This window comes from Osmerus mordax, chromosome 27 (assembly GCF_038355195.1).
Source record: "Osmerus mordax isolate fOsmMor3 chromosome 27, fOsmMor3.pri, whole genome shotgun sequence".
Taxonomy (NCBI): Eukaryota; Metazoa; Chordata; class Actinopteri; order Osmeriformes; family Osmeridae; genus Osmerus; species Osmerus mordax.
This window is the reverse complement of record NC_090076.1, coordinates 10,369,493-10,392,058: the sequence shown is the minus strand read 5'-3', so window position 1 is coordinate 10,392,058 and position 22,566 is coordinate 10,369,493. Positions and strand designations below refer to the sequence as shown.

General features: G+C 52.3%; 2 protein-coding genes across 2 annotated transcripts; one reads left to right on the top strand and one right to left on the bottom strand.

The window, feature by feature from the left end:
• Positions 1 to 1,763: 1,763 nt before the first annotated feature.
• Positions 1,764 to 7,187, top strand: LOC136936832 (serine/threonine-protein kinase STK11-like; the record flags this gene model as incomplete). Its single annotated transcript, XM_067230481.1, is given in 9 exon segments — positions 1,764 to 1,894; positions 2,136 to 2,219; positions 2,604 to 2,693; positions 2,818 to 3,087; positions 3,193 to 3,320; positions 3,802 to 3,859; positions 4,872 to 5,098; positions 6,238 to 6,464; positions 6,805 to 7,187. Coding segments are annotated over 8 exon segments (1,203 nt in total), but the record flags the coding sequence as incomplete, so codon positions are not given.
• Positions 7,188 to 10,821: 3,634 nt separating this feature from the next.
• Positions 10,822 to 19,750, bottom strand: cbarpb (CACN subunit beta associated regulatory protein b). The gene is made up of 13 exons (XM_067230241.1): positions 19,644 to 19,750; positions 19,332 to 19,479; positions 18,359 to 18,430; positions 17,248 to 17,390; positions 16,944 to 17,002; positions 16,555 to 16,717; positions 15,401 to 15,461; positions 15,101 to 15,211; positions 14,684 to 14,836; positions 14,239 to 14,464; positions 12,979 to 13,165; positions 11,929 to 12,370; positions 10,822 to 11,820 (listed from the first exon to the last, which is right to left on the bottom strand). Exons 1-13 carry the CDS (start codon positions 19,748 to 19,750, stop codon positions 10,822 to 10,824), a joined length of 2,871 nt encoding a protein of 956 aa, XP_067086342.1.
• Between the last annotated feature and the right edge of the window lie 2,816 nt (positions 19,751 to 22,566).

Genomic DNA, 22,566 nt, shown 5'->3' with positions numbered 1-22,566 from the left:
AACGTATAGTTATCTAGATAAACAAATACTAAGATAAACAAACATTTAATATGCCTGATACTAAAAGATTGTACCCAAGAATGCTCTAAATATAACGTGTTGGGAATACAGTACTATACTAGGAGCTAATTCACCGGTACTTATGGCTAGCAAGGTAGCTAGACTAGCCAGATGTAAATGAGGATTTTTCAGCAAACTTCTAAACTCAATATCAAACTGCATACAAATTGCTAATTGTTGTCGTAGATATGATTAGCATTAGTTCATAAGACCGGCAGAGACACGAGCTGTCAAGCGCCTCATATAATTTAGCTTCTGCTAGCTAAGTAATAGCCCATTATTAACCTTGGATTCGAAAGTGAGTGTCTGACTCTTAAAATATAATTGCTGGATTAGATGGGTGCCTTGTCACAGTTGAAAGATGTCCTAACGAGAACTATCCTGCGTGTTTTCACCCCTCCCAGCCGGTCTTCACTGCGGCTGACCGGCAGCCTGATAGACCTCTATGCTGTCCGCATCATTCTGGCTCAGCACCTACCAAGCAGACCGGGAACCGGGAAAAGAACCACCGACAGACCCCAACCTCTGGAACAAGCACTTTAGATTAACACCTATGCAAACCTATTCTACTTGTATGCAAAGGTGCTACAACTACTGGGTGTTTTACAGGGTTGTATTATAGCATTTGAAGCACTTCCTTTTACAAGCTCGAATATCCACAAGCTGTTATATGTTTTCGTAACGGATTTATCGCAAATATATTTGATTGTGAGACAGAGATGTGAGTCCACTCTGGCGTTTCGGTCAAGGTGAAGCAGGATGGCCAGGTTAGGGTTAGGTTAGGGTTAGCTTCCCTGCTGCCCAGGGTGATGCGACAGCAGAAGTCCAGAGATCAGGTCAGAGATCAGCCACAGAGTCCAGAGATCCTCTAAAACATTCAAGATCATCTGAGAGTATCTGACCCAGAGTATCTGACCCAGAGTATCTGACCCAGATTACCTGATATAACAGAGATAATTTAAGATTACCTGAGATCACATTATAGTACCTCAGACCAACCAGAAATCCTTCACCCTAATCACCTTAGACACCTGAGAGGTCCTTCAAGATCACCTGGGATTACCTGCTGATCACTGCTGTCTGAGCCATCACCCGCGGCAACCTCCCGGGGTGCTGCTGTAGGGCTTAGAAATGTGACATCATCCTTACCTCATCCCTGTGACATCATCCTTACCTCATCCCTGTGACATCATCCTTACCTCATCCCTGTGACATCATCCTTACCTCATCCCTGTGACATCATCCTTACCTCATCCCTGTGTTCCAGGCAATCCCAGCAGGAGGTCTGAGGAGGGTGGGGGGTAAGAGGTATGAGTGAGGAGGAGAGACAGGGCCCCGGGGCCCCCCAGGAACCCCCCCATGGGGAAATTGACTACCAGGATCAGGATGATTCATGGGGCCCCCACTTCCAAGGTTCGGAAGATGGCTGCGGTCCCTGTTACCAAGGGGATTCCCCCATAATTGGGGTCGACGTACAGACTCCGGGGACCCCCAGTGTCAGGATGATGGGGATGGTTGGAGCCCCCAGTATCGGGGCCAGGAGGACTCTTGGGGGCCCCAGCCTGGGCCGGATGTTGGGCATAGCTCCAAGGGTCACCTGGTGGGTCTGGAGACCTTCATCCACCGCCTTGACTCCAGCGAGGTCCTTTATGCACCCCGGCGTGGCCGCGCCAAGCTGCTGGGTCGCTACCTGCTGGGGGAGGCTGCTGGGGGAGGGCTCCTACGGGAAGGTGAAGGAGATGCTGGATTCAGAGACGCTCTGCCGACGTGCTGTAAAGATCCTGAAGAAGAAGAAGCTGAGGAGGATCCCCAACGGAGAGGCTAACGTCCAGAGGTAGGCCTCATTGTCACCTGCAAAGGTAGGCCTCATTGTCACCTGCACAGGTAGGCCTCATTGTCACCTGCACAGGTAGGCCTCATTGTCACCTGCACAGGTAGGCCTCATTTTCACCTGCACAGGTAGGCCTCATTGTCACCTGCACAGGTAGGCCTCATTTTCACCTGCACAGGTAGGCCTCAGTCTTCAGCCAATCTTCATTCAGTCCTCACGTTACAGTTGTTGTCCTCGTCCGCAGGGAGATCCAGCTGCTGAGGAGGCTGCGGCACAAGAACGTCATCCAGCTTGTGGACGTTCTGTACAACGAAGAGAAGCAGAAGATATATCCTTTAGACGGCTCCCTGGCGGAGGGAGAGTTGAAGTGAGGTGTGGTGGTCAGGGTGAAGGTAAGGTATGGTTACGGTTAAGTTGATGTAGTGAGAGAAAGGGAGGGAGAGAGAGAGACGCTCGCATCATTGGCTGATCATGTTCTCCAAAGATTGTTGTTGTAATGTTCTGGTCTGACCACACAAGGGTGCTCTTGGGCTGTCTGGGAAAAAGAGAGAGAGAGAGAAGTCCCTCTCCTTGGACATGTGTGTAGTTGTGTGCGCGTGTGTGTGTGATGGGTCATAAATAGTCCTCCCAGTAGGTAATTAATGGGTAGTGTTGATGCTGTGCCTCCCCTGGTGTGTGTGTGTGTGTGTCTGTGTTTCCTTGACTGTGCTACGTATATGGTGATGGAGTACTGTGTGTGTGGGCTGCAGGAGGTGCTGGACTGGGCTCCGGGGAAGAAGCTTCCGGTGTTCCAGGCTCATGGGTACAACTGAGTACCGTAATGAAAACTAGCATGATACACATCTTAGTAACTCAGTAGTAATGAATACTAGCATGATACTGTGCTACTGTCAAGCTGTACATAACCCTACATAACCCTCCACAAGCTACTTCGTGCAGCTGTTGGACGGCCTGGAGTATCTGCACGGACAGGGGGTTGTCCACAAGGACATCAAACCTGGCAACCTGCTGCTGACCACCAGCGGAGAGCTGAAGATCTCAGACCTGGGTGTGGCCGAGGCCCTAGCACCATTCTCCCTCCAGGACGAGTGTCGCTGCTCACAGGGCTCCCCTGCCTTCCAGCCCCCTGAGATTGCCAGCGGCTGCGACGCCTTCTCTGGGTTCAAGGTGGATGTCTGGTCTGCCGGCGTCACACTGTGAGTATACTGTTATTGTACTGTTACTGTACTCATACTACTGACACTGTACTAATCCTACTGTTTCTCTCATTGTCCCTCCCCCTCTCTCTCCCCTCCCTGCAGGTATAACATCACCAGCAGCCTGTACCCCTTCGAGGGGGACAACATCTACCAGCTGTATGAGAACATCTGTCGAGGCTCCTACAGCCTCCCAGAGCCCTGTGACCCCCTGCTGGCTGAGCTGCTCACAGGTACCCTGCCCCTCCTCCCCCCCTCCATGGACACTCCTCCATGGACACTCCCCCTCCTCCTCCTCCTCCTCCCCCCTCCCTGGACACTCCCCCTCCTCCTCCCCCTCCTCCTCCTCCTCCCCCTCCATGGACACTCCCCCCTCCTCCCCCCCCCCTCCTCCTCCTCCCCCCTCCATGGACACTCCCCCTCCTCCCCCCTCCATGGACACTCCCCCCCCCCTCCTCCTCCTCCCCCCTCCATGGACACTCCCCCTCCTCCCCCCCCACCCCCTCCTCCCCCCTCCATGGACACTCCCCCCACCTCCCCCCTCCCTTGATACTCCCCCTCCTCCCTCCCTGCTCCCTCCTTCTGTTTCTGCTGGTGAATGAGTGTGTGTGTGTGTGCGCAGGCATGCTGGAGTGTTAATGCTGGTGTGTGTGTGTGTGTGTGCGCAGGCATGCTGGAGTGTTAATGCTGGTGTGTGTGTGTGTGTGTGCGCAGGCATGCTGGAGTGTGATCCTGTAAAGAGGTTTTCCATACAACACATCAGACAACACAGGTGAGTGTCTCTCTGTCTCCCACTCCTTCCTGTACTCTCTCACTAACTCACCCTCTCTCCCTTCCTTTCTCCCTCCCTCTCCTCCTCCTCCTCCTCCCTTCTCTCCCTCTCCTCCTCCCTCCTCTCCCTCTCATCTTCTCTCGACTACACTAGAGCTAATGCGCCAACAAATGCTGGCTGCAGTTACTATGGCAACAGATGACTGAAGCATTTGTGTGCTATGGTTATGAGAAGCTCCCAGAGAGGGAGAAGGGGGGGGTAAAATAAAGAGAGGAAAAGAGAGAGATAGGATCTAAAGGAGAGAGACCATAAAGGAGAGAGAGAGAGGGAGGGAGACAGAAAGAGAGTGTAACAAACCATGGTCTGGTCTCTGTGGGTGGAACTGCTTTCAAATGAGACTGACGGGACTGTCTGCACACAGGAAGAGAGCAGAGTGAGATGGAATATGCCCACACACAGACACATGCGCACAGACACACAGATAAATGGCCAGACAGAGAGACAGGTAGACAGACAGAGAGACAGACAGATGGGGAGTCAGGTGGCTGAGCGGTTAGAGAATCGGGCTAGTAATCAGAAGGTCGCTGGTTCGATTCCTGGCAGTGTCAAATGACGTTGTGTCCTTGGGCAAGGCACTTCACCCTACTTGCCTCGGGGGAATGTCCCTGTACTTACTGTAAGTCGCTCTGGATAAGAGCGTCTGCTAAATGACTAAAATGTAAATGTAAAATGTAAAGAGATACAGTATAAATATTTAATCAGGTAAAAGGGCAGATTGGCCTTTACAATTAATTACCTGAACATCCGTATCACCATGGAGAGTTACCATGGATACACCCAGAGAGAGAGAGACCCCTCTGTCTCTCCCTCCCTCACCCGGTTAACCAGCCTGGGAGGCCTGGAGAAACCTCCCTGCCTGGCTGAGGATGAGGGGTGTGTTGTGTGTTCAGTGTAGTCTGACCCCTCCCCTCTCTCTCTCTCCCTCTCTCTCCCCCTCCCCCCCGTCCCCCAGCTGGGTTAGGCAGAGCCACCCTGCCAGCACCCCCCCGGTGCCTCTTCCCCCCGGCGCCGAGCACAGCGACCCCTGGAGGAGCATGACGGTAATGCCATACCTGGAGCAGCTGCATGCCTGCCAAGAGGAGGAGCAGGAGGAAGAAGAGGAGGAGCAGGAGGAGGAGGAGCAGGAAGAAGAGGAGGAGGAGTTATTCTACACTGAGGACCTTGTCTCTGTGTACCCAGGTAGAGAATCAAGGATAATATAACATGTTCATACTACATGTTTGTGGAATAGTGTGTTTTTAAAACATGTTCCAAGGAGAAATATTTGTGAAGCAGTAGGGTCGTTCCTTACAGTGTCTTGGTATCTCCTGGCACACACACTCACATTCATTCACTCACACACACATACCAGTGTTTCCCACAGATTAGAAAGCAATTCGTGGCGGGGGGGGGGGGCGTTAATAACAAACAATTTCTGCATATGCATGCAGGTAGCAACGCTAGTGCTAAATAACTATTTAGCTGGTCGGCTCCGTGACGCCGGGTAAATAGCTAGGGCTCCTGAGACTTCTCACCAAAAGAACGAAGGGGAACCCACTTGTCTAGAAGATTAAGACATGTTCGTAGGTACCTAGCGAAAAGTAGCCTCAACTTTCCAAGACCTTTAGCTACGGTACTAATGCTGAAGGCTCGCTGATATAGCTGTCTGTCTTACTAGAATGGTATGCATCGTTACTAACGTGTACTGACGTTGTGACTGTGTGTGTATGTGAGAGACGCGTGAGTGACAGAGAGACGGAGGAAGATCAGGGAAAGGAAATGCAGCTGAACGAATACGCTGCCTGTTTCAGCCTAAATAGTGTAAAAAATTGTAACGAAACGCAATATGTGGCAGCTGGTGTTGATTCTGTGGCGCACCGCCACAAATGAGTCTGTGTGGGAAACACTGCATACACACAGTCTGCCACAAAGGACATGAACACTGTCTACAGCTTCCCCTAATGCATTTGCAAGTCTGCAGACAGCTAAATGACTGGCGTGTGTGTGTGTGTGTGTGTGTGTGTCTGAAAGAGTGTGTGTCTTCTCTAGCCTTCACTCTGAACCATTAGAGAGTAGATAGGGTTTAGGTTACCATGGCAACTGCATGAGTCATCCTACTGCAGTCAGTTTAGTCACTCTTCCACAGTATCTCTCTGCCTCTCTCTCTCCCGCCCTCCTCCTCAGTATTGTAGTGGAGTGTTTTTAGTGCTGGCTGACGTCACCAGGAGAGATTGTCATCGGGGGGGGGGGGGGGGGGGGGGGGCTTTCTCCATTAAGTGGAGAAATCGTCACCACCACCCATAGGTCATGCTCCTGACCCTTGACCTCTGTCTCCCCAGGACCAGGACCGGGGTCAGGTCTGGGGCGTGTGTGTGTGAAGGGGGTGGGGCCAGAGTTGAAAGGGGTGGAGCCAGAGCTGAACGGGGCGGAACCAGCGTTACAGCAGCCAACCAGGTTGTGTTCTGAGCGTCTCTCTAGCTCCTCCTCCAGCCACTCCCTCCTCGGAAGCTCCGCCTACTGCCGTCTGCGCAAACTGTCCTGCAAGCAGCAGTGAACAGACACACTGGTGAGTGGCACACACACACACACACAGTAGTGAGTGGCACACACACACACATGTGATGTGGAGGAGGGGGGATTCCCCCTTTTTAAGACCCTTGATTCCAGCCTGCGGAGTTTCCCTCGCTGCCTAGCAACCAGCCCGTGTCACTAGCAAATTGTGGCATTTTCATCTGATTGGTTGTTGTCATTGCAGATGATGACGAGGAAAGCAAGGAGAGGGGGGGGGGGGGGCGGTGGAGAGGGGCGTTACATATTCCAGAAATTCAAATACTGAGGAGAAGCAGAAAGGAAGATGTTGTGTTGTGTTTGATTCTCAAGGTATTTTGTCTCTCTCTGTCACACAGCTGTGCATGAATCATCAGGACCTGATTCTCCTCCAGCTCTTCACTGAGGAATATGATGAGGATGCTACCATGAAGAAGACCTCTCCTCCTGAAAGACTAGCTTCATGTAGACTACAACACTGTTTATCCCTCTGTATGAAATACACTGTGAAGTGAATGGAACTAAATTATACTATCTCAGTAACTACAGTATGGAACAGAGCTGCAGATGTATTATATAGATGTATTAATATATACATATATCTATTTTAGAATAACAGCATGATTAAGAGAGGGGTTCATGTGTGTCTGTCTCTGGACCGCGGTGAGGGTTGGGGCATACACACACACACACACACACACACACACCACACACACACAATCACTCCCTAACACACACAATAGCCCACGTTATGTAAATAAAGGACTCTCCTGCATGTTCCTGTCAGTCGGCTCTTCTGGAACCTTGCAGCTGCTGCCACTCTTTAGACAGAACAAAGTTTCCCTTCCAGCAAAAACGACTACCATCGGCTCTGAACAGGAAGGAAGGAGGAAAGTTCTAGGGTACTAAATAGGGAGTACGTTTTAAATGAGACGCACCGCAAGACAGGCAACGATTCTTTCATTTATTCTCAGATCAGGAAACAGGCTAAAAAATAACATACATCTGATTAGTCCTGTGCCTGGGGTGGCCATAGACACAGCCTGTTCAGAAACATCTGCATACTTGAGATAGGCAGACATTAGCATACTAACTAGCAAGGAATAGTGAAATATACTATATTTTATTCATGGAAATAAATCTAATAAAATATCAGATATCATCGTAGCATCACGATTTCTAAACAAAGATCGCATAAAATACAAAACCGCTAGTATCTCCCACGCTCTACTGGTTACGTTCGTCTGACGCGATGGTTTATTCATTTGGTTTCGTTACCCTTGAGAAAACATGAATATATGTCCTAGAACGGGTAATGTCATGCAAATCTAGATGCACAGTAAATCTATTAGTGCATAAGCGGCTGGTGGTCGCCAACGCTCTAGTCTACTAGACGCGCAAGTGAAGTCGTCGGCGTTGTGCTTGTTACACCACTAAGAACATTTCTGTACAAAGTACCGCAACGTTTCCATCTCTATAACCTCCTATACAGTTAGACTACTCGAGTTGGCTCATTCTCTTATTTCCAGCTGGCCTCCTATTCAGCTACCCTACTGTCCAGCTAGCCTAACTATACAGGTACAGTAGCCTACTCCTGCTTGCATTCACACCTACTTTCCAGGCAGCCTACTCTTACTTTTCCAGCTGGCCTCCTAGACCTCCTACAGTTAGCCTGCTACACAGTTAGCTTACTAAACAGTTAGCCTGCTACACAGTTAGCCTCCTAAGGGGCTAGCCTCCTACGGGGTAGCCTCCTACACAGTTACCCTCCTACGGGGTAGCCTCCTACACGGTTAGCCTCCTACACAGTTAGCCTCCTACGGGGTAGCCTCCTATGTGGCTAGCCTCCTAAGGGGCTAGCCTCCTACACTGTTAGCCTCCTACGGGGTAGCCTCCTACATGGTTATCCTCCTACGGGGTAGCCTCCTACACAGTTACCCTCCTACGGGGTTAGCCTCCTACAGGGTTAGCCTCCTACACAGTTAGCCTCCTACGGGGTAGCCTCCTAAGGGGTAGCCTCCTACGGGGTTAGCCTCCTACACAGTTACCCTCCTACGGGGTTAGCCTCCTACACAGTTAGCCTCCTACACAGTTAGCCTCCTACGGGGTAGCCTCCTACACAGTTACCCTCCTACGGGGTTAGCCTCCTACACAGTTAGCCTCCTACACAGTTAGCCTCCTACGGGGTAGCCTCCTACGGGGTTAGCCTCCTACGGGGGTAGCCTCCTACGGGGCTAGCCTCCTACACGGTTAGCCTCCTACGGGGTAGCCTCCTACGGGGTAGCCTCCTACGGGTTAGCCTCCTACGGGGTAGCCTCCTACACAGTTACCCTCCTGTATATGCAGCTAGCATGATATTGGTTGGTCGAGTCCTCGAGTATTTGGTCAGGCCACACCCCACCCCCTCCCAACGGGGCATACATTCTTGGCCATTGCCATGGTTACCTCGCATGGCGCTAAGACAGGCAGTCCAAGGGAGCCGCTTTTAAAAGCCCTTAACCCTAACTCTCCTAACCCTCCTGATCTCTGTTCTCATCATGAAAAGCCCTCAGTCTATTTGCAACAAGTCTTTCCACTGCAAGTCTACCCAGTACCCTGGTGATCTGCTCAGAAATCACCCCCTTTCTCTCTGTCTCTCTCTCTTTGCTTTTCTCTCTTTCCCTCTGGCCCCCTTTCTATTTCTCTTTCCACCTCTCTCTCTTTCCACCTCTGTCATTTTCCATCTTCATGGCTGCAGCCAGAAGTGGGGGAGCTGGGAGGATGAAAGAGAGAGAGAGGGCTACCCTCCTACTGGAGGATGAATATTCATCAGGTCTTCTGCAGTGGCTCCTCTCTGCCTAGGGCCATGGACAAGCCCCTCTAACTTTCATGGCGAATAAATCCCATTCCGATTCTCTAAGGAGACAGTTTACTGCAGAACAGGGTCACTGAGAGCCTGTCTGCCTGCTTGTCTTCCTGTCTATCTGCAAGACTGGCGACCTGACCTACCAATCTACCTGTTAGGTAGCTTCTGCTCCCTCTGTCCCACACCAGAGGGTGGGACAGAGGGAGCAGAAGCTAGAGGGGAGGGGGAGAGAGAGAGGGGAGAGAGGGAAAGGAGGGGGAGAGAGGGGGGGGGAGAGAGAGAGGGGAGAGAGAGAGGGGGGGGAGAGAGAGGGGAGAGAGGGAGAGGGGGGGAGAGAGAGAGGGAAAGGAGGGTGAGAGAGAGGGGGGGGAGAGAGAGAGGGGGGGAGAGAGAGAGGGGAGGGGGAGAGAGGGGGTGGAGAGAGAGGGGAGAGAGAGAGAGAGGGGAGAGAGAGAGAGAGAGAGAAGAGAGAGAGAGAGGGGAGGGGGAGAGAGAGGGGATAGAGAGAGAGGGGGTGAGAGAGAGAGGGGAGGGGGAGAGAGAGGGGGGGGGAGAGAGAGAGAGGGGAGAGAGGGAAAGGAGGGGGAGAGAGAGAGGGGGGGTGAGCACGCTTTACTGTTAAGGACCCCGGCTACACCTAGTATAAGGCTAGACTTTGGGCAAGGCTAGCACCAGGCTTGCAGGCTAGCCTCAGTCTTAACCCAGGCTAGACCCAACCTGGACCAAGAATAAGACCAGTGTCTCAGACCGACACTGTGACAGGCTCACTACCCCCAGAACCTGTTGCTACTCTGCACTCCTGACTGGACCAGTCACATGTCTGAAGCATTAAATAATACAAGACATTACAATGAACCAACAACCTTAACCCTAACCCAATCAATCAATAATCCCTCCAGCACGTCCTAGCAGCCGACACCTTCTCCTACAGATCGCTGGGTTAGGGTTAGCTGGGATACCAGGATACTAACGACATGGCATATGCTCTGATTGTGTGTGTGTATACTCTGTAAGGAAGCATATGCTCTGATTGTGTGTGTGTATACTCTGTAAGAAAGCATATGCTCTGATTGTGTGTGTGTATACTCTGTAAGTTTGTGTATGTATAGGTGTGTGTATGTACATTTGTGTGTGTATCTCACAAGCAAGGTTGCATGTCTCGTGGCAGGAAGTGATTCGTGTCCACTGACTAACTGTTTCCTGTTTACTGAGGATTCCAATGGCTGGAGTGTGTTCATGACATCACATTCCAGAATCATCTGGAAAAATATTTCTTAACCGAATACTGAAGTCACTTACAGTACAATTTAAGGAACCAGGAATCACTGATCGACAGAAATCAGTTACCCAGGTAAGGTAATGTGAACCTTGATACATAATTTCCATAATACAGTCAGATGAAATCATGAACACAGAGACTGATGTTGACCCGGTTGGAGGGGGGGGGGGGGGGGGGTGTTGAGGAAGAGTGCAGGTGAGTGAGGAAGAGGGCAGGTGAGTGAGGAAGAGGGCAGGTGAGTGAGGAAGAGGGCTATACTGGGCTGTGGTCGGGAGAAGTGTGTGTGACCGTGTGTGTGACCGCTACGCCCTCGGCCGTGACCCTGGTCCTCCGGAGGTCAGAGTACAGACGCTCCTCCAGCCTCGACGCCAGCTTGTCACTGAGCTGTGCCGGCACGGTCTGGGGGCCGCGACCCCGGGGGGCCTGCTCTGAGGGCGGGGCCTGCTCTGAGGGCGGGGCCTGCTCTGAGGGCGGGGCCTGCTCTGAGGGCGGGGCCTGCTCTGAGGGCGGGGTGGTCGGCTGGATGTCCTGGGGAGCGGAGCAGGACACACACTCCTCCTGGTCTCTGGGACTGTCCCTCCTCCCGTCCTCCTCCTCCAGGCCCCCTCCTCCAGCCCCCGCCTCCTTGGGGGTCTGCGGTCTGTTGGCGGCCCCCTCACTCGTGCCCCCCTCACTGCCCCCCTCCTCATCCGGCGTGCTGACGATGCGGGGCAGGGTGCTGTGGTAGCTGGTCTCCAGGGGGTAGTTCACACTGTCCCCACGTCGCAGCGGTGTGCGATGGCGGTCGAAGGAGGTGTGGTAGCGGACACCGGGGTCGCTGTACTGCTTGCGGTGCTGCCACTGCTTCCGCAGATGCACCCGTGACCGGTGCCTCCGCAGCGGAGAGTCCTGCTGGTCGAACTGGGGGTCGTGCCGCAGGAACTCGTGGAACAGGGCGTCCGTCTTCTCATCGATGCTGTAGTCGCGGCAATGGAGTGCTGGCGGGGGGGCGGGGAGGGGCTCCCGGGAGGTGAACATCTGGCCGTAGGGGGACCAGCCCAGGGGTCCCACGCCCGTGTCCACGGCAACGCCACCGCTAGCCTCTGCTAGCCCCTCCTCCTCCTCTGGGCCCTCCTGGAAGAGACTGGACTGGGCGCTCTCGCCTACGGTGCCGGCCCGCCCAGCGCTGGTGAAGTGATGCCGCCTCTCGAGGGCGGTGCGCTCCTTCCCCCCCGTGCAGAGGCGCAGCTCCTCAGGTGCGCGGGGCGGAGTCTCCGTGGAAGTGTAGCGGGGCGGAGCCTCGGTGGAAGCATAGCGGGGCGGAGCCTCGATGGAAGCATAGCGGGGCGGGGCCTCGATGGAAGGATAGCGGGGTGGGGCCTCGATGGAAGCGTAGCCGCTGTCCATCTGCAGCAGCTTTCTGGTTCCCGACTCCCCGTCGCTGCCCCCGCGCTCCGAGTCCACACTCTCCTGCTTCTCCTCCCTCCACCCCTCCTCCCCCTCCTCCCCCAGGTCCTGGGAGGGGTAACTGGGCAGCTCTCTGCGCCCCCCCAGGGAACACACACTGTCAGCGTTGCTTTGGACTGAGTCCTTGTCGTTGCTGGGGTCTGAGACGATCTCCTCCAGAGAGGCTCGCAGGGTCCAGATGTCCCGGTACTCTGCCTGAAGGTCCGGGGGGTCCGGGGGCTCCTGGGGGTCCGGGGGGGAGCTCTCCTGGTGGCAGCCCAGGCTCACAGCTTCGTTCTTGGGATCCGGGGTCATGCCAATCACCCCTGGACCTTCTCTGCTGCAGCTAGGCTCCACCACCACCTCCACCTCTAGCCTGTAATGCACACATACACACACATACACACACATACAAATATTCGATATGCAAACACATACAACATCGGTCAGTGAAGGAGGATAGAGTTATGCTCAACACAGGCTGCTCGAGGCCACAGGTTCACAGGTCATCTCCACCGTCCTGGCATCATCATTTAACATTGGTGATGGAATGGGCTAGCGTGTGGGCAATGACTGCAGAGCATAGAAGTGAAGTTGGGCTAGCTAGCTAACATGGAGAGCAGAGTATGTAGGGTCATCTAGCTAGCTAACATGGTAACATGGAGAGCAGAGTATGTAGGGTCATCTAACTAGCTAGCATGGAGAGCAGAGTATGTAGGGTCATCTAGCTAGCTAACATGGAGAGAAGAGTATATAGGGTCATCTAGCTAGCTAGCATGGAGAGCAAAGCAGTACATTGGGCTAACTACCTAGCATGGAGAGCAGAGAAGTACATTGGGCTAGCTAGCTAGCATGGAGAGCAGAGTATGTAGGGTCTAATCTAGCTAGCTAGCATGGAGAGCAGAGCAGTACATTAGGTTAGCTAGCTAGCGATGGTGCTGAGCAGTGGTGTGGGCAGATGAATGGCGAGGGAATTAAAGCTACCTGCCGAGGGGTGGGGGAGGGGTGGAGGGGGGTTGGAGGAGGCGTGGGGAGCCCCCAGGGTAGAATGTGGTGTCCTGGGTTGGGGCGATGTACTGGATGAGGTCGATGTGGTGGGTGTCCTGGTCGTCCTGGTCCATACTCTCACTAGTCACACGCTGCCGTTGGAACTGTCGTCTCTTAGGGGATCCTGACACACACACACACACACACAGGGTACACAAATACACAGGGTACACACTGTGTAAGAAATCACGCTCACAGCTGAAAGTCTGAACACTGGTGAGTAGACAAAGACGTGTCTCTAACTGGTTAAATTACTTTGAATTGATTTGCTAATGTGAAATCTATGTTCTGGACGTGTGGCAGCTCCAGGGTGGAGGAGTCTGGAGGTCTGTAGGGGTGAGACAGGAAGTTTGGAAGGGTGAGACAGGAAGTCTGGAGGGGTGAGACAGGAGGTCTGGAGGGGTGAGACAGGAAGTCTGGAGGGGTGAGACAGGAAGTTTGGAGGGGTGAGACAGGAGGTCTGGAGGGGTGAGACAGGAAGTCTGGAGGGGTGAGACAGGAGGTCTGGAGGGGTGAGACAGGAAGTCTGAAGGGGTGAGACAGGAGGAGCTGAGAACGAGGATGCTTCCTGTGAGTTAGGGTTAGGATGCTTCCTGTGGGATAGGGTTAGGATGCTTCCTGTGAGTTAGGGTTAGGATGCTTCCTGTGAGTTAGGGTTAGGATGCTTCCTGTGAGTTAGGGTTAGGATGCTTCCTGTGAGTTAGGGTTAGGATGCTTCCTGTGAGTTAGGGTTAGGATGCTTCCTGTGGGAGCCCAACAGACCTGGAAGTTGTTGGTCCTGTGTATTCTGCTGGTGTGTGTGTGGTGTGTGTGGAGAACAGCAGGGAGGCTGAGAAGGCCTCCGAAATATTGAACCTTGCGTCACTGAGCCATCTGTCAGGGTGTGATCTCAGTGTGTGAGAGGTGTGTGTGTGAGCGGTGTGTGTGTGAGCAGTGTGTGTGTGTGTTGGCAGCCTAGAGAAAAGTGTGGAGAAGCTCTCTGTCTCCAGCATCAGTGTATGGAGCTCCTAAAACCAGGAAACACCGTCTGGCAGGACACCTCACACTCACCACACACACACTCACCACACACACACTCACCACACACACACACACCCCCCAGTCTCTCCCCCCAAGTCCCCCCCCCAGTCTCTCCCCCCCCCAATCCCCGTCCCGTCCTGTCCCCTCCCCCCCAGTCTCTCCCCCCCAGTCTCTCACCCCTGGTGTCCAGGCTGGAAGCTCTCTGCCCGTGCTCCAGTCTCCAGCGGTGGATCCTGAGGTACGGGCTGGCCCCCTCCAGGCTGGCGTGGCGGCGCAGCCTGCTGAAGAACTGCAGCACGGGGCCCTGGCCCCCTGAACCCCCAGGGGCCCCCGAGGAGCCACCCTCACACACACTTCCCCCCCCTGGGCTGCCCCCGTTCCTTGAGCCCCTACCCACCTCAATCTGGGATGGGAGGATGGGGGAGGGAGGGGGTAAGAAGGGGGGAGGAGAGAGAGAGAGATGGAGAACAGAAAGAGGAGTAATCTGCTGACACAGGGGTGATTACTCTCTAATGTTACTAGCATTAGAAGGACTCATAATCATATAACAATGACCTTCTGACATTCCTATTCTATGGCAGAATAGAGGAGAGAAGATGAGGAGAGGAGAATCAGGACTCACAGAGCTGGTGCTGAGCTCCTTGGAGCGGGGGCCGGGGGGGGTCTCCCTGAAGCTGCTGCCCCCCAGGCTGGGCAGGCTGTCTCCGGGGAGGGGGGAGCTGGGGCTGCCCCCCAGGCTGGGCAGGACTGTATGGGGCAGGGGGCACGACTCCGGCTACACACACACCATACACACACACCATACCATACACACACACACACACCATACACACACCATACCATACACACACAGTAAATCATGTAGATGAGACTTGTCTACCACATGTCTATAACCCTGCTGGCTAGAGGACTTGTCTCCACCTTGAGATATTCACTTACACACACACACATTCACACAAACTCACACACACTCACACACAGACACGCACAGCCTGGGCGGCCCCTGGAGGGTCAGGAGGGAACTACACCTGCTGCTCACCTGGAAGATGGAGAGAGCTGACTTGGATGCAGGACGCGTTGTCATGGCAATGCTGTTCTCCGGGGAATCGCACTCATGAATCGTGAGGATTCGCAAGGTTGGAGGAGGGAGGTGGAGGGAGGGAGGAGGGAGACGGAGGGAGGGGGGAGGGAGACGGAGGGAGGGGGGAGGGAGGCGGAGGGAGGGGGGAGGGAGGTGGAGGGAGGGAGGAGGGAGACGGAGGGAGGGGGGAGGGAGACGGAGGGAGGGGGGAGGGAGACGGAGGGAGGGGGGAGGGAGGCGGAGGGAGGGAGGAGGGATATGGAGGTTTATGAGTCGAGCGTTTTTGAGGTGGTGAAAGTCTCCCTCAGTCAGAGTGTATCTGAGAAGAAGAGCACATCCAGGAGGCTGGCAGGTCAAACTCACACACACACGTGCGTGAGTGTACACACACAGCTCAGCTTACTGGCAGAGCATTCAAAGATGCCCTTCTAAGATGGTCTAGTGTGTGTGTGTAGCCAAAGAGTGTGTGTGTGTTTAAGTGTAGATTGTCTGTGTGTGTGTGGGTGGTTAATACATGCGTGTGTATGTGTAGGTGGTCGGTGTGTGTTTAGATGGTCAGTCTGTAAGTGTGTGTGTCTGTAGGTGGACAGAGTGTGTCGGCAGTAGTGTTGTTTTTTGCGGCCTGTTTTAGTCAAGTCTTTGTGTCAAGCTGGCATTTGAGCTTTTATTCGTTTTAGTCACGTTCAGACTCTTTTTAGTCTAGTCAAGGGTTAGGGTCGACTAAAAGTCTAAGCATTTTAGTCTTCTTTTAGTCAGAATTATCCATGACTATTTTCGTCTAGTTTTAGTTTAAGAAAACTGATGACATTTTAGTCTAGTTTTAGTTGACGAAAACTGATGACATTTAGTTTAGTTTTAGTTGACGAAAACTGATGACATTTAGTCTAGTTTTATCTTTTTGGAAATTTTATTTTAGTTTCTTTTTAGTATTGCAACTCTATTTAACCCAGTCAATATAGTATACGTACCTAGTAGTATCGACAAAACCAAAATTCTCTTTTAGCCAAACCCATTTCAAACAACGTTATCTTATATTATTGTTACCTTATAGACTCAAGAATACGTCCATTCCAGATACGGAAGACGCTCTGATATGCGACTGATGATGCGACTAAACAACACGAAATAACGTTATAACATTTCGTCTCATCTCGTTTTGGTCAACGAAAATCAAGAGACATTTTAGCATATTTTTGGGGGGTAAACCACATTTTGTCTAGTTTTTATTAACAATATTGCACTATACATTTAATTATAGTCATTTTCACAAGACCAGCATTTACGTTGCATCTCGTCTCGTTTTCGTCACATGATAAAGGGTTGTTGACGACAACATTTAGTCATAATTTTAGTTGACGAAAGCAACACTAGTTGGCAGTGTGTGTGTGTGTGAGCAGGGAGCTAAGACTGACCTCCGACCTTTCTCCTGCTCCTTCTTGCCGTGGTCAAAGAGTGCCGCCTCGTTGAAGGACACGCGCCGGCCGCTGGTGCCTGTGGACAGGAAGCGCTCCGTCTGCAGGTCGGGAGAAGGGGAGGCCGACTGGCAGTCAGCCTCCTCCACCCTGATGGTGATCTCTGCTGGGGAGGACCAGTGGTCAGGGTCTGGAGGGTGTGGGTGGAGGGATGGAGGGTGTGAATGGAGGTGTGGGAGGAGGGATGGAGGGTGTGGATGGATGAAGGGTGTGGGTGGAGGGATGGAGGGTGTGAATGGAGGTGTGGGAAGAGGGATGGAGGGTGTGGATGGGTGGAGGGTGTGGATGGAGGGTGTGGGTGGAGGACCAGGTCTTTGTCTTCTTCTCACCATGTGTGAGCTGGCAGTCCTCTGTGTAGGTGGTGTTGGTCTTCTCCGGGTCGTCAGCCCTGGGGGGGGGGGGGGGGGGGGTCAATACACTGACATCTGTAGAGCACAGCAATATATGTGTGTGTGTGTAGGTGTGTATGTTCACAGACTGCAGACGGAGTTTATGGGAGACATGAGATTAAGCACTGCCGATGGCTGCTATGAAATCTCATTACACCTATCATCTAGCAATATGGCCTGCTCTGTCTGCTCCAGCCTCTCTGCTCCAGCCTGTGTGTGTGTGTGTGTATGTGTGTGTAGGTACCGGGCATAGCGGCAGCCGTGGCGGCGGTGGCAGCAAACTAGCAGCAGTGAGGTGAGAGACACCAGAGCTCCTCCAAGGACCACCAGCAGCACCAGCAGCACCGACGAGCCCTCCGGGGGGGGGGCGGGGGCCAGGGGTGCCCCCTGGTGGGGAAAGGGGAGGGGGAGTTGGGGAGGAGAAGGGAAGGTAGAGAGGGTCATATTAGTAAGTAGCCCTGTGTGTGAGTTAGATGTTTATCATGCTTCGTTTCATCATCAGAGATCTAGTGGGCCCCTACAGCCTTCTAGAACCTCCTAGAGTCTTCTAGAACCATTCTGAACATTCTAGAACCACTCTGAACATTCTAGAACCACTCTGAACATTCTAGAACTTCCCACCACTGTAGGAAATCAGCTCAGTTCCAAACAGTTGTTCCTCTGTTGTTTGAGGGGGAGAGCAGGGAGAGGGGGTGGCCCCAGGTGTGCTCATTGTTCCGAGGGTGAAATGTTAAGTGCACTGCACATCTCCAGAGCAAGAGAGGGAGGGAGGTAAAGAGGGGGCGGGGGTGAGAGGAGAGAGAGAGGGAAAGGGGAGAGAAAGGGAAGTAGAGAGAGAGAGGGAAAGAGAGAGGGAGAACTCAAAACAATGCAGAGCCCACATCAAAGGGCTGGAAGCCACTTAAAGCAGGTCTGTGTCTCTGGAGGATAAAAACCCACAGCACACCCCTCACACACCTGTTATAACCATGTTATAACACCACATAGATACTACCTCCTCCTTGTTAACTATATCTATACACTACCTCATCTCTGTTATCTATATAGGATGTACAGTGTGTGGGTGACGTTGGCATGGTAACCACAGCCACAGATAACCCTTCAGATCCTGGAAATGAAACTTGAAATGAGATTATGGTGGATTAGACTGGAGCAGGGATACACAATAAAGAGGTTCTCCATTAGCCAGCCATTAAAGCTGAACAGAATAGAAACACACACACACACATACAAAAGGACATGCACACACCGACAAAAACACGCGCACACACACAGGGAGGGAGGGAGGGAGGAAGGGAGGGGGGAAGGAGGGAAGGAGGGAAGGAAGGAGGTGTAGCGATGACAGACACACTTACAGTAGAGTTGTCTGGTGGGGTGTTCCAGACAGTCGAGTCATTGCTCATGGTCCAGGCCTGCGTCACTGTCCCCTTTAAACACAAACAAGGACACATCACCTCCACCCTGTCACCCCCTACACATCACCTCCACCCTGTCACCCCCTACACATCACCTCCACCCTGTCACCCCCTACACATAAACCAGTTAAGCTCCATCCCTCAGTGAGGTGCAATTCTTGAGGTTCTCAAGAGCACGAGAAAGAAGGTGGGGGAGACAGGGTGAGGAGAGAGAGACAGGGTAAGGAGAGGTGAAAGAGAAAGAAGGAGAGAAGGGAAGAAGAGAGAGAGAGAAGGAGGTAGAGGGGGGAGGAGAGAGAGAGGGAGGGAGAGAGAGGGGGAGGAGAGGGGGAAGAGAAAGAGAGGGGAGGAGAGAGAGGAGAGAGAAGGAGGAGAGAGAGGTGGAGGAGAGAGAGGGGGAGGGAGAGAGACTGTCTGGTGCTTCTCAGCTGGCTGGTCTCTCCTGCGTTCCCTTACACAGATCACAGCTATTAATGCTGCAGCAGCCTTCGACTCACACACACACACCCACGCAGCCCACACACATGAAGTACACACTTGAAAGATGCACACAGCACACACACAACCTTTTGGCACACATGCAGCACACACACACACGTACACACATACGCACACTGGCACACATACCTCCTCAGAAATCCCTCAGCAGGATAGAAACAGCATGCTAGTTCCTCTCAGCTCTCCTCTTCCTGTCTCTCTGTATGAACACGCACACCTGTCTCTCTGTATGAACACACCCACACACACACCTGTCTCTCTGTATGAACAGATTCACCCAGCAGCTCCATCTGCCAACCTACCTGCATGTCTGTCTTCCTTCCTGTCTGTGTATCCTAACTCTCATTTGTCTACCTGCCTGTCTACCTGCCTATCTGTCTGTCTGTTTGACTATCTAAGAGGGTCTTGGCTAGACTGGGGTAAGGTTGAGTCTGGGGCCGGGGTTGGGGCTGTGGCCAGGGTTGACGCTGGGGCCGGGGTTGGGGCTGTGGCCAGGGTTGAGGCTGGGGCCGGGGCTGGGGTTGGGGCCGGGGCTGGGGTTGGGGCAGTGGCCAGGGTTGAGGCTGGGGCCGGGGCTGGGGTTGGGGCAGTGGCCAGGGTTGAGGCTGGGGCCGGGGTTGAGGCTGGGGCCGGGGCTGGGGTTGGGGCCGGGGCTCCTCTAGTTCACCCTGGTGGTCTCGGCTGCTATCCTGGGTGTCTGCCTCTCAAGCACCAGACTTCCACTAACAGCTGCTCCATTATGAGGTGCTCATCATGGGGCTCCTGGCTCCAGCCGTGTCGGTCCAACTCACCCCTCTGTCTTGCAGAACCAGCAGCACCACGAACAACCGTCATGGACGACACCACGGAAGAGACTATCGTGAACTGCCGTTAACAGTTCCACACACTACTGGGATTAACATCGTGCTCTCGTTTTACAGAGGGAGCTGTAAGAAGAGCGGCTAACAAGCGGCTGAAAACTGTTGATCGTCGCAACAAGCCGGCAAGAGGGCAGTTACATGCAGAAGAGATTTGGAGGCTTGGTCTGGTAAACGGGACTGATCACGGTGGTACCTGCCTGTTAGATTCTGCACACTCTATCCAATTTCACATCTTATATCTCATCTCATGGGGGAATTCTCCATGTGCCTTCCGACGCGTTGTGCAAAAAAATCAAGGAAACTATAAAATCACAAATCAGTAGTCGTGGTCGCCTGATAATCTCTGTCGATTTATAATATCCCACGTTTGCAGTCCACGGCGTCTGAAGTAGCCTAACGGACGCATTCCCGTCGTTTGTTGTGGAGAAGGAGTGCCGCTATTCCTCCGTAATTACGGGTTTGCAGTTGTGCTCTCATCTAATGCTATATTTTACCGGGAAGCATCCTCGCGCTGACAGCTGTTTATGGACATGCGTCTTCCTCGATTCTCTGGAATGACGTCTCCGGTTTGACACCCGGTACTCTAGGATGATTACTGCGGGCTCGTGATGCATGTGGACAAAAAACATCTAACAATACCGAGGGGTCAGCATACATTAAACATCTATAGGTAAGAACGAGGGGTCAGGGTACATTAAACATCTATAGGTAAGACCACTCACCTTATTATTTATTGCGTTCCATCAAAGGAAACAGCGGGAGAATCCAACGCCCAACCTTCGGTGAACTCTTTAATTCTGATTTAAATGCTAAAACTATTTATGAATGAAACCCTATTGCTTAAGACACACCCACCATCCAGTGAGAAACGCCACCACGTGACGTAGGAGTGAGGGAAGCGGAGTTACTGAAGAGCTCGCGGCGCGCTGAGGACGAGCGCACATGAACTGCCCATAGTATCGGGGGACACGACGTAATGAATATCGGTTTACCATGATGTCATTCAAGGGAAGAAACTCTCGTCAGAATTCCGCGCCAGCTTAACCATGGGGAACAATTCAAACGAAGAGAGATTATATACTGTGAAGTTTACGAGCCTATAATCATGTATTTGATTATTTCCACAGACCGGCGTCATCACGGCAGACCGGGGGATGAGTGGATAGATGGCTTTCCACCCGCTCGATCAGAACGGGGCTCAATGAACTTGCTGCTTGAGTGTTACTGTGATTTTGCAAACATTGTACTGATCATTTATCCGTAATTGGGTTTAGTGGTCACATTGCCCCCTTGTGGCGACACAGTGGCGTTGCAAGCTCTCACTTTAATAGATGCACTGCAGACCCGGACACACCGGAAAACGTAAGATGTGTTGATGCAGGCCTAGGCCCAGTAGCCTGGCTCTGCCCTCCTACGTACTTCCGCTCAATTTAGATTTTGCTTCTGTACTAGGTCTGGCCATGAGGTAAGTAAGTCAGATGTCTCCGGTTAATTTTCTACCGGCCAATCAGCGAACAGAGGGAGTGGCTGTCGTGCGCTTGTTTGTGTTGAAGTTCCGTGATGGCGGCGGAGAAAGATGCAAGCGAAGCCATTCTGTCCGTTGTGGCAACGCAGCCGAATATCCAACAGATAAAGCCGGAGCAAGAACAAGTTCTGCTGAGTTTTGTTGGTGGCCATGATGTTGTGGCCCTCCTCCCCACGGGGTTCGGGAACAGTTTGATTTTCCAGCTACGGCAGCTAGCTCTGTTACAGTAGTGGTGAAGGAATTGGCTAAGGCGAACGCTAGCGATTGGTTATGGAAGATCAGAGTGGCTCTGGGCAGATACAATAGTTTTAAACTTCAACAGAGTACCCGCTTACAAGGAAGTCAACGCTTGTCAATGGAGCGAGGCCAGACTCTCTGTACAAATGAAATGTACGAGAGTCTGGTTAGGACCAGGCTATAGGCCCAGAGCCATAGAGAGAAAGAGTTGCGTAAACTCCATCGCCTTCAATGAGACTGTGTTTTTTCCAATATATACAAAGTCAGTTATGACTTTCTTGACAGTAGGGCAACATATTATAAAGATGTATGCAGAACAAATGACTTGTATGCAAGTTACTTTCAATGACAATACATAAAAGGTATGAAGAGATTAAGTTACAGTAGCCTACAGCTTTCATATTGGAGATGTGAATACATTTGATACCATGTGAGGCAACATACATGTTTTAGGTGCCGGGATAAGTGGCATACCAGACACATTTCTTTCTGGCTCTGCATAAGACATTAGCTAAAAACTATTTTTGTGGAGGTCGCAGTCGCTTCGGTGAGTCATTTTGATCTCCCGCTCGGCTTTGTTGGGAACTGTTTCGTGACGTATGAACCACGTGACCACCTAGCCTCCTGACCCTCAGGTGACGTAACTCTTTCTCTCTATGGCTTTGCGTAGGCCTAATAAACAATTGCAAAATGTGGGTCCAAGTTAGACCAAAATATCTTGGAAAGACAATATCGTCCAAATGTCTCATTAGAAATAGGTAAATAAAATGGTTTAGGCTATACAACCCTAACCCAGATACACTTAAACCTGAGCAAATAAACTTGATAATCAAACACATTTTAATGTGTCTATCAGTCTGGTTTATAGTATTTAACCTGTAGCGTTTAATTAGTCCCTGTATCAAATAATTCAAATGAGATAATGACTACATTTCCCACAACGCAGCACTTCTGTGAAATAACTACATCTCCCAGAATCCTTGGCGCGCTCTAAAAGGATTCTGGGTAGGTTACGAATGTCCTTGTCC

Coding starts and splice junctions, on each gene's coding strand:
- cbarpb (XM_067230241.1), bottom strand. CDS start 19,750: ATGACGGTTGTTCGTGGTGCTGCTGGTTCTGCAAGACAGAGGGGTGAG. Junction 16,718..16,943: donor GGACTGCCAGCTCACACATG/GTGAGAAGAAGA, acceptor CCTCCCCAGCAG/AGATCACCATCAGGGTGGAG. Junction 15,462..16,554: donor GAGCAGGAGAAAGGTCGGAG/GTCAGTCTTAGC, acceptor TCTTCTTCTCAG/ATACACTCTGACTGAGGGAG.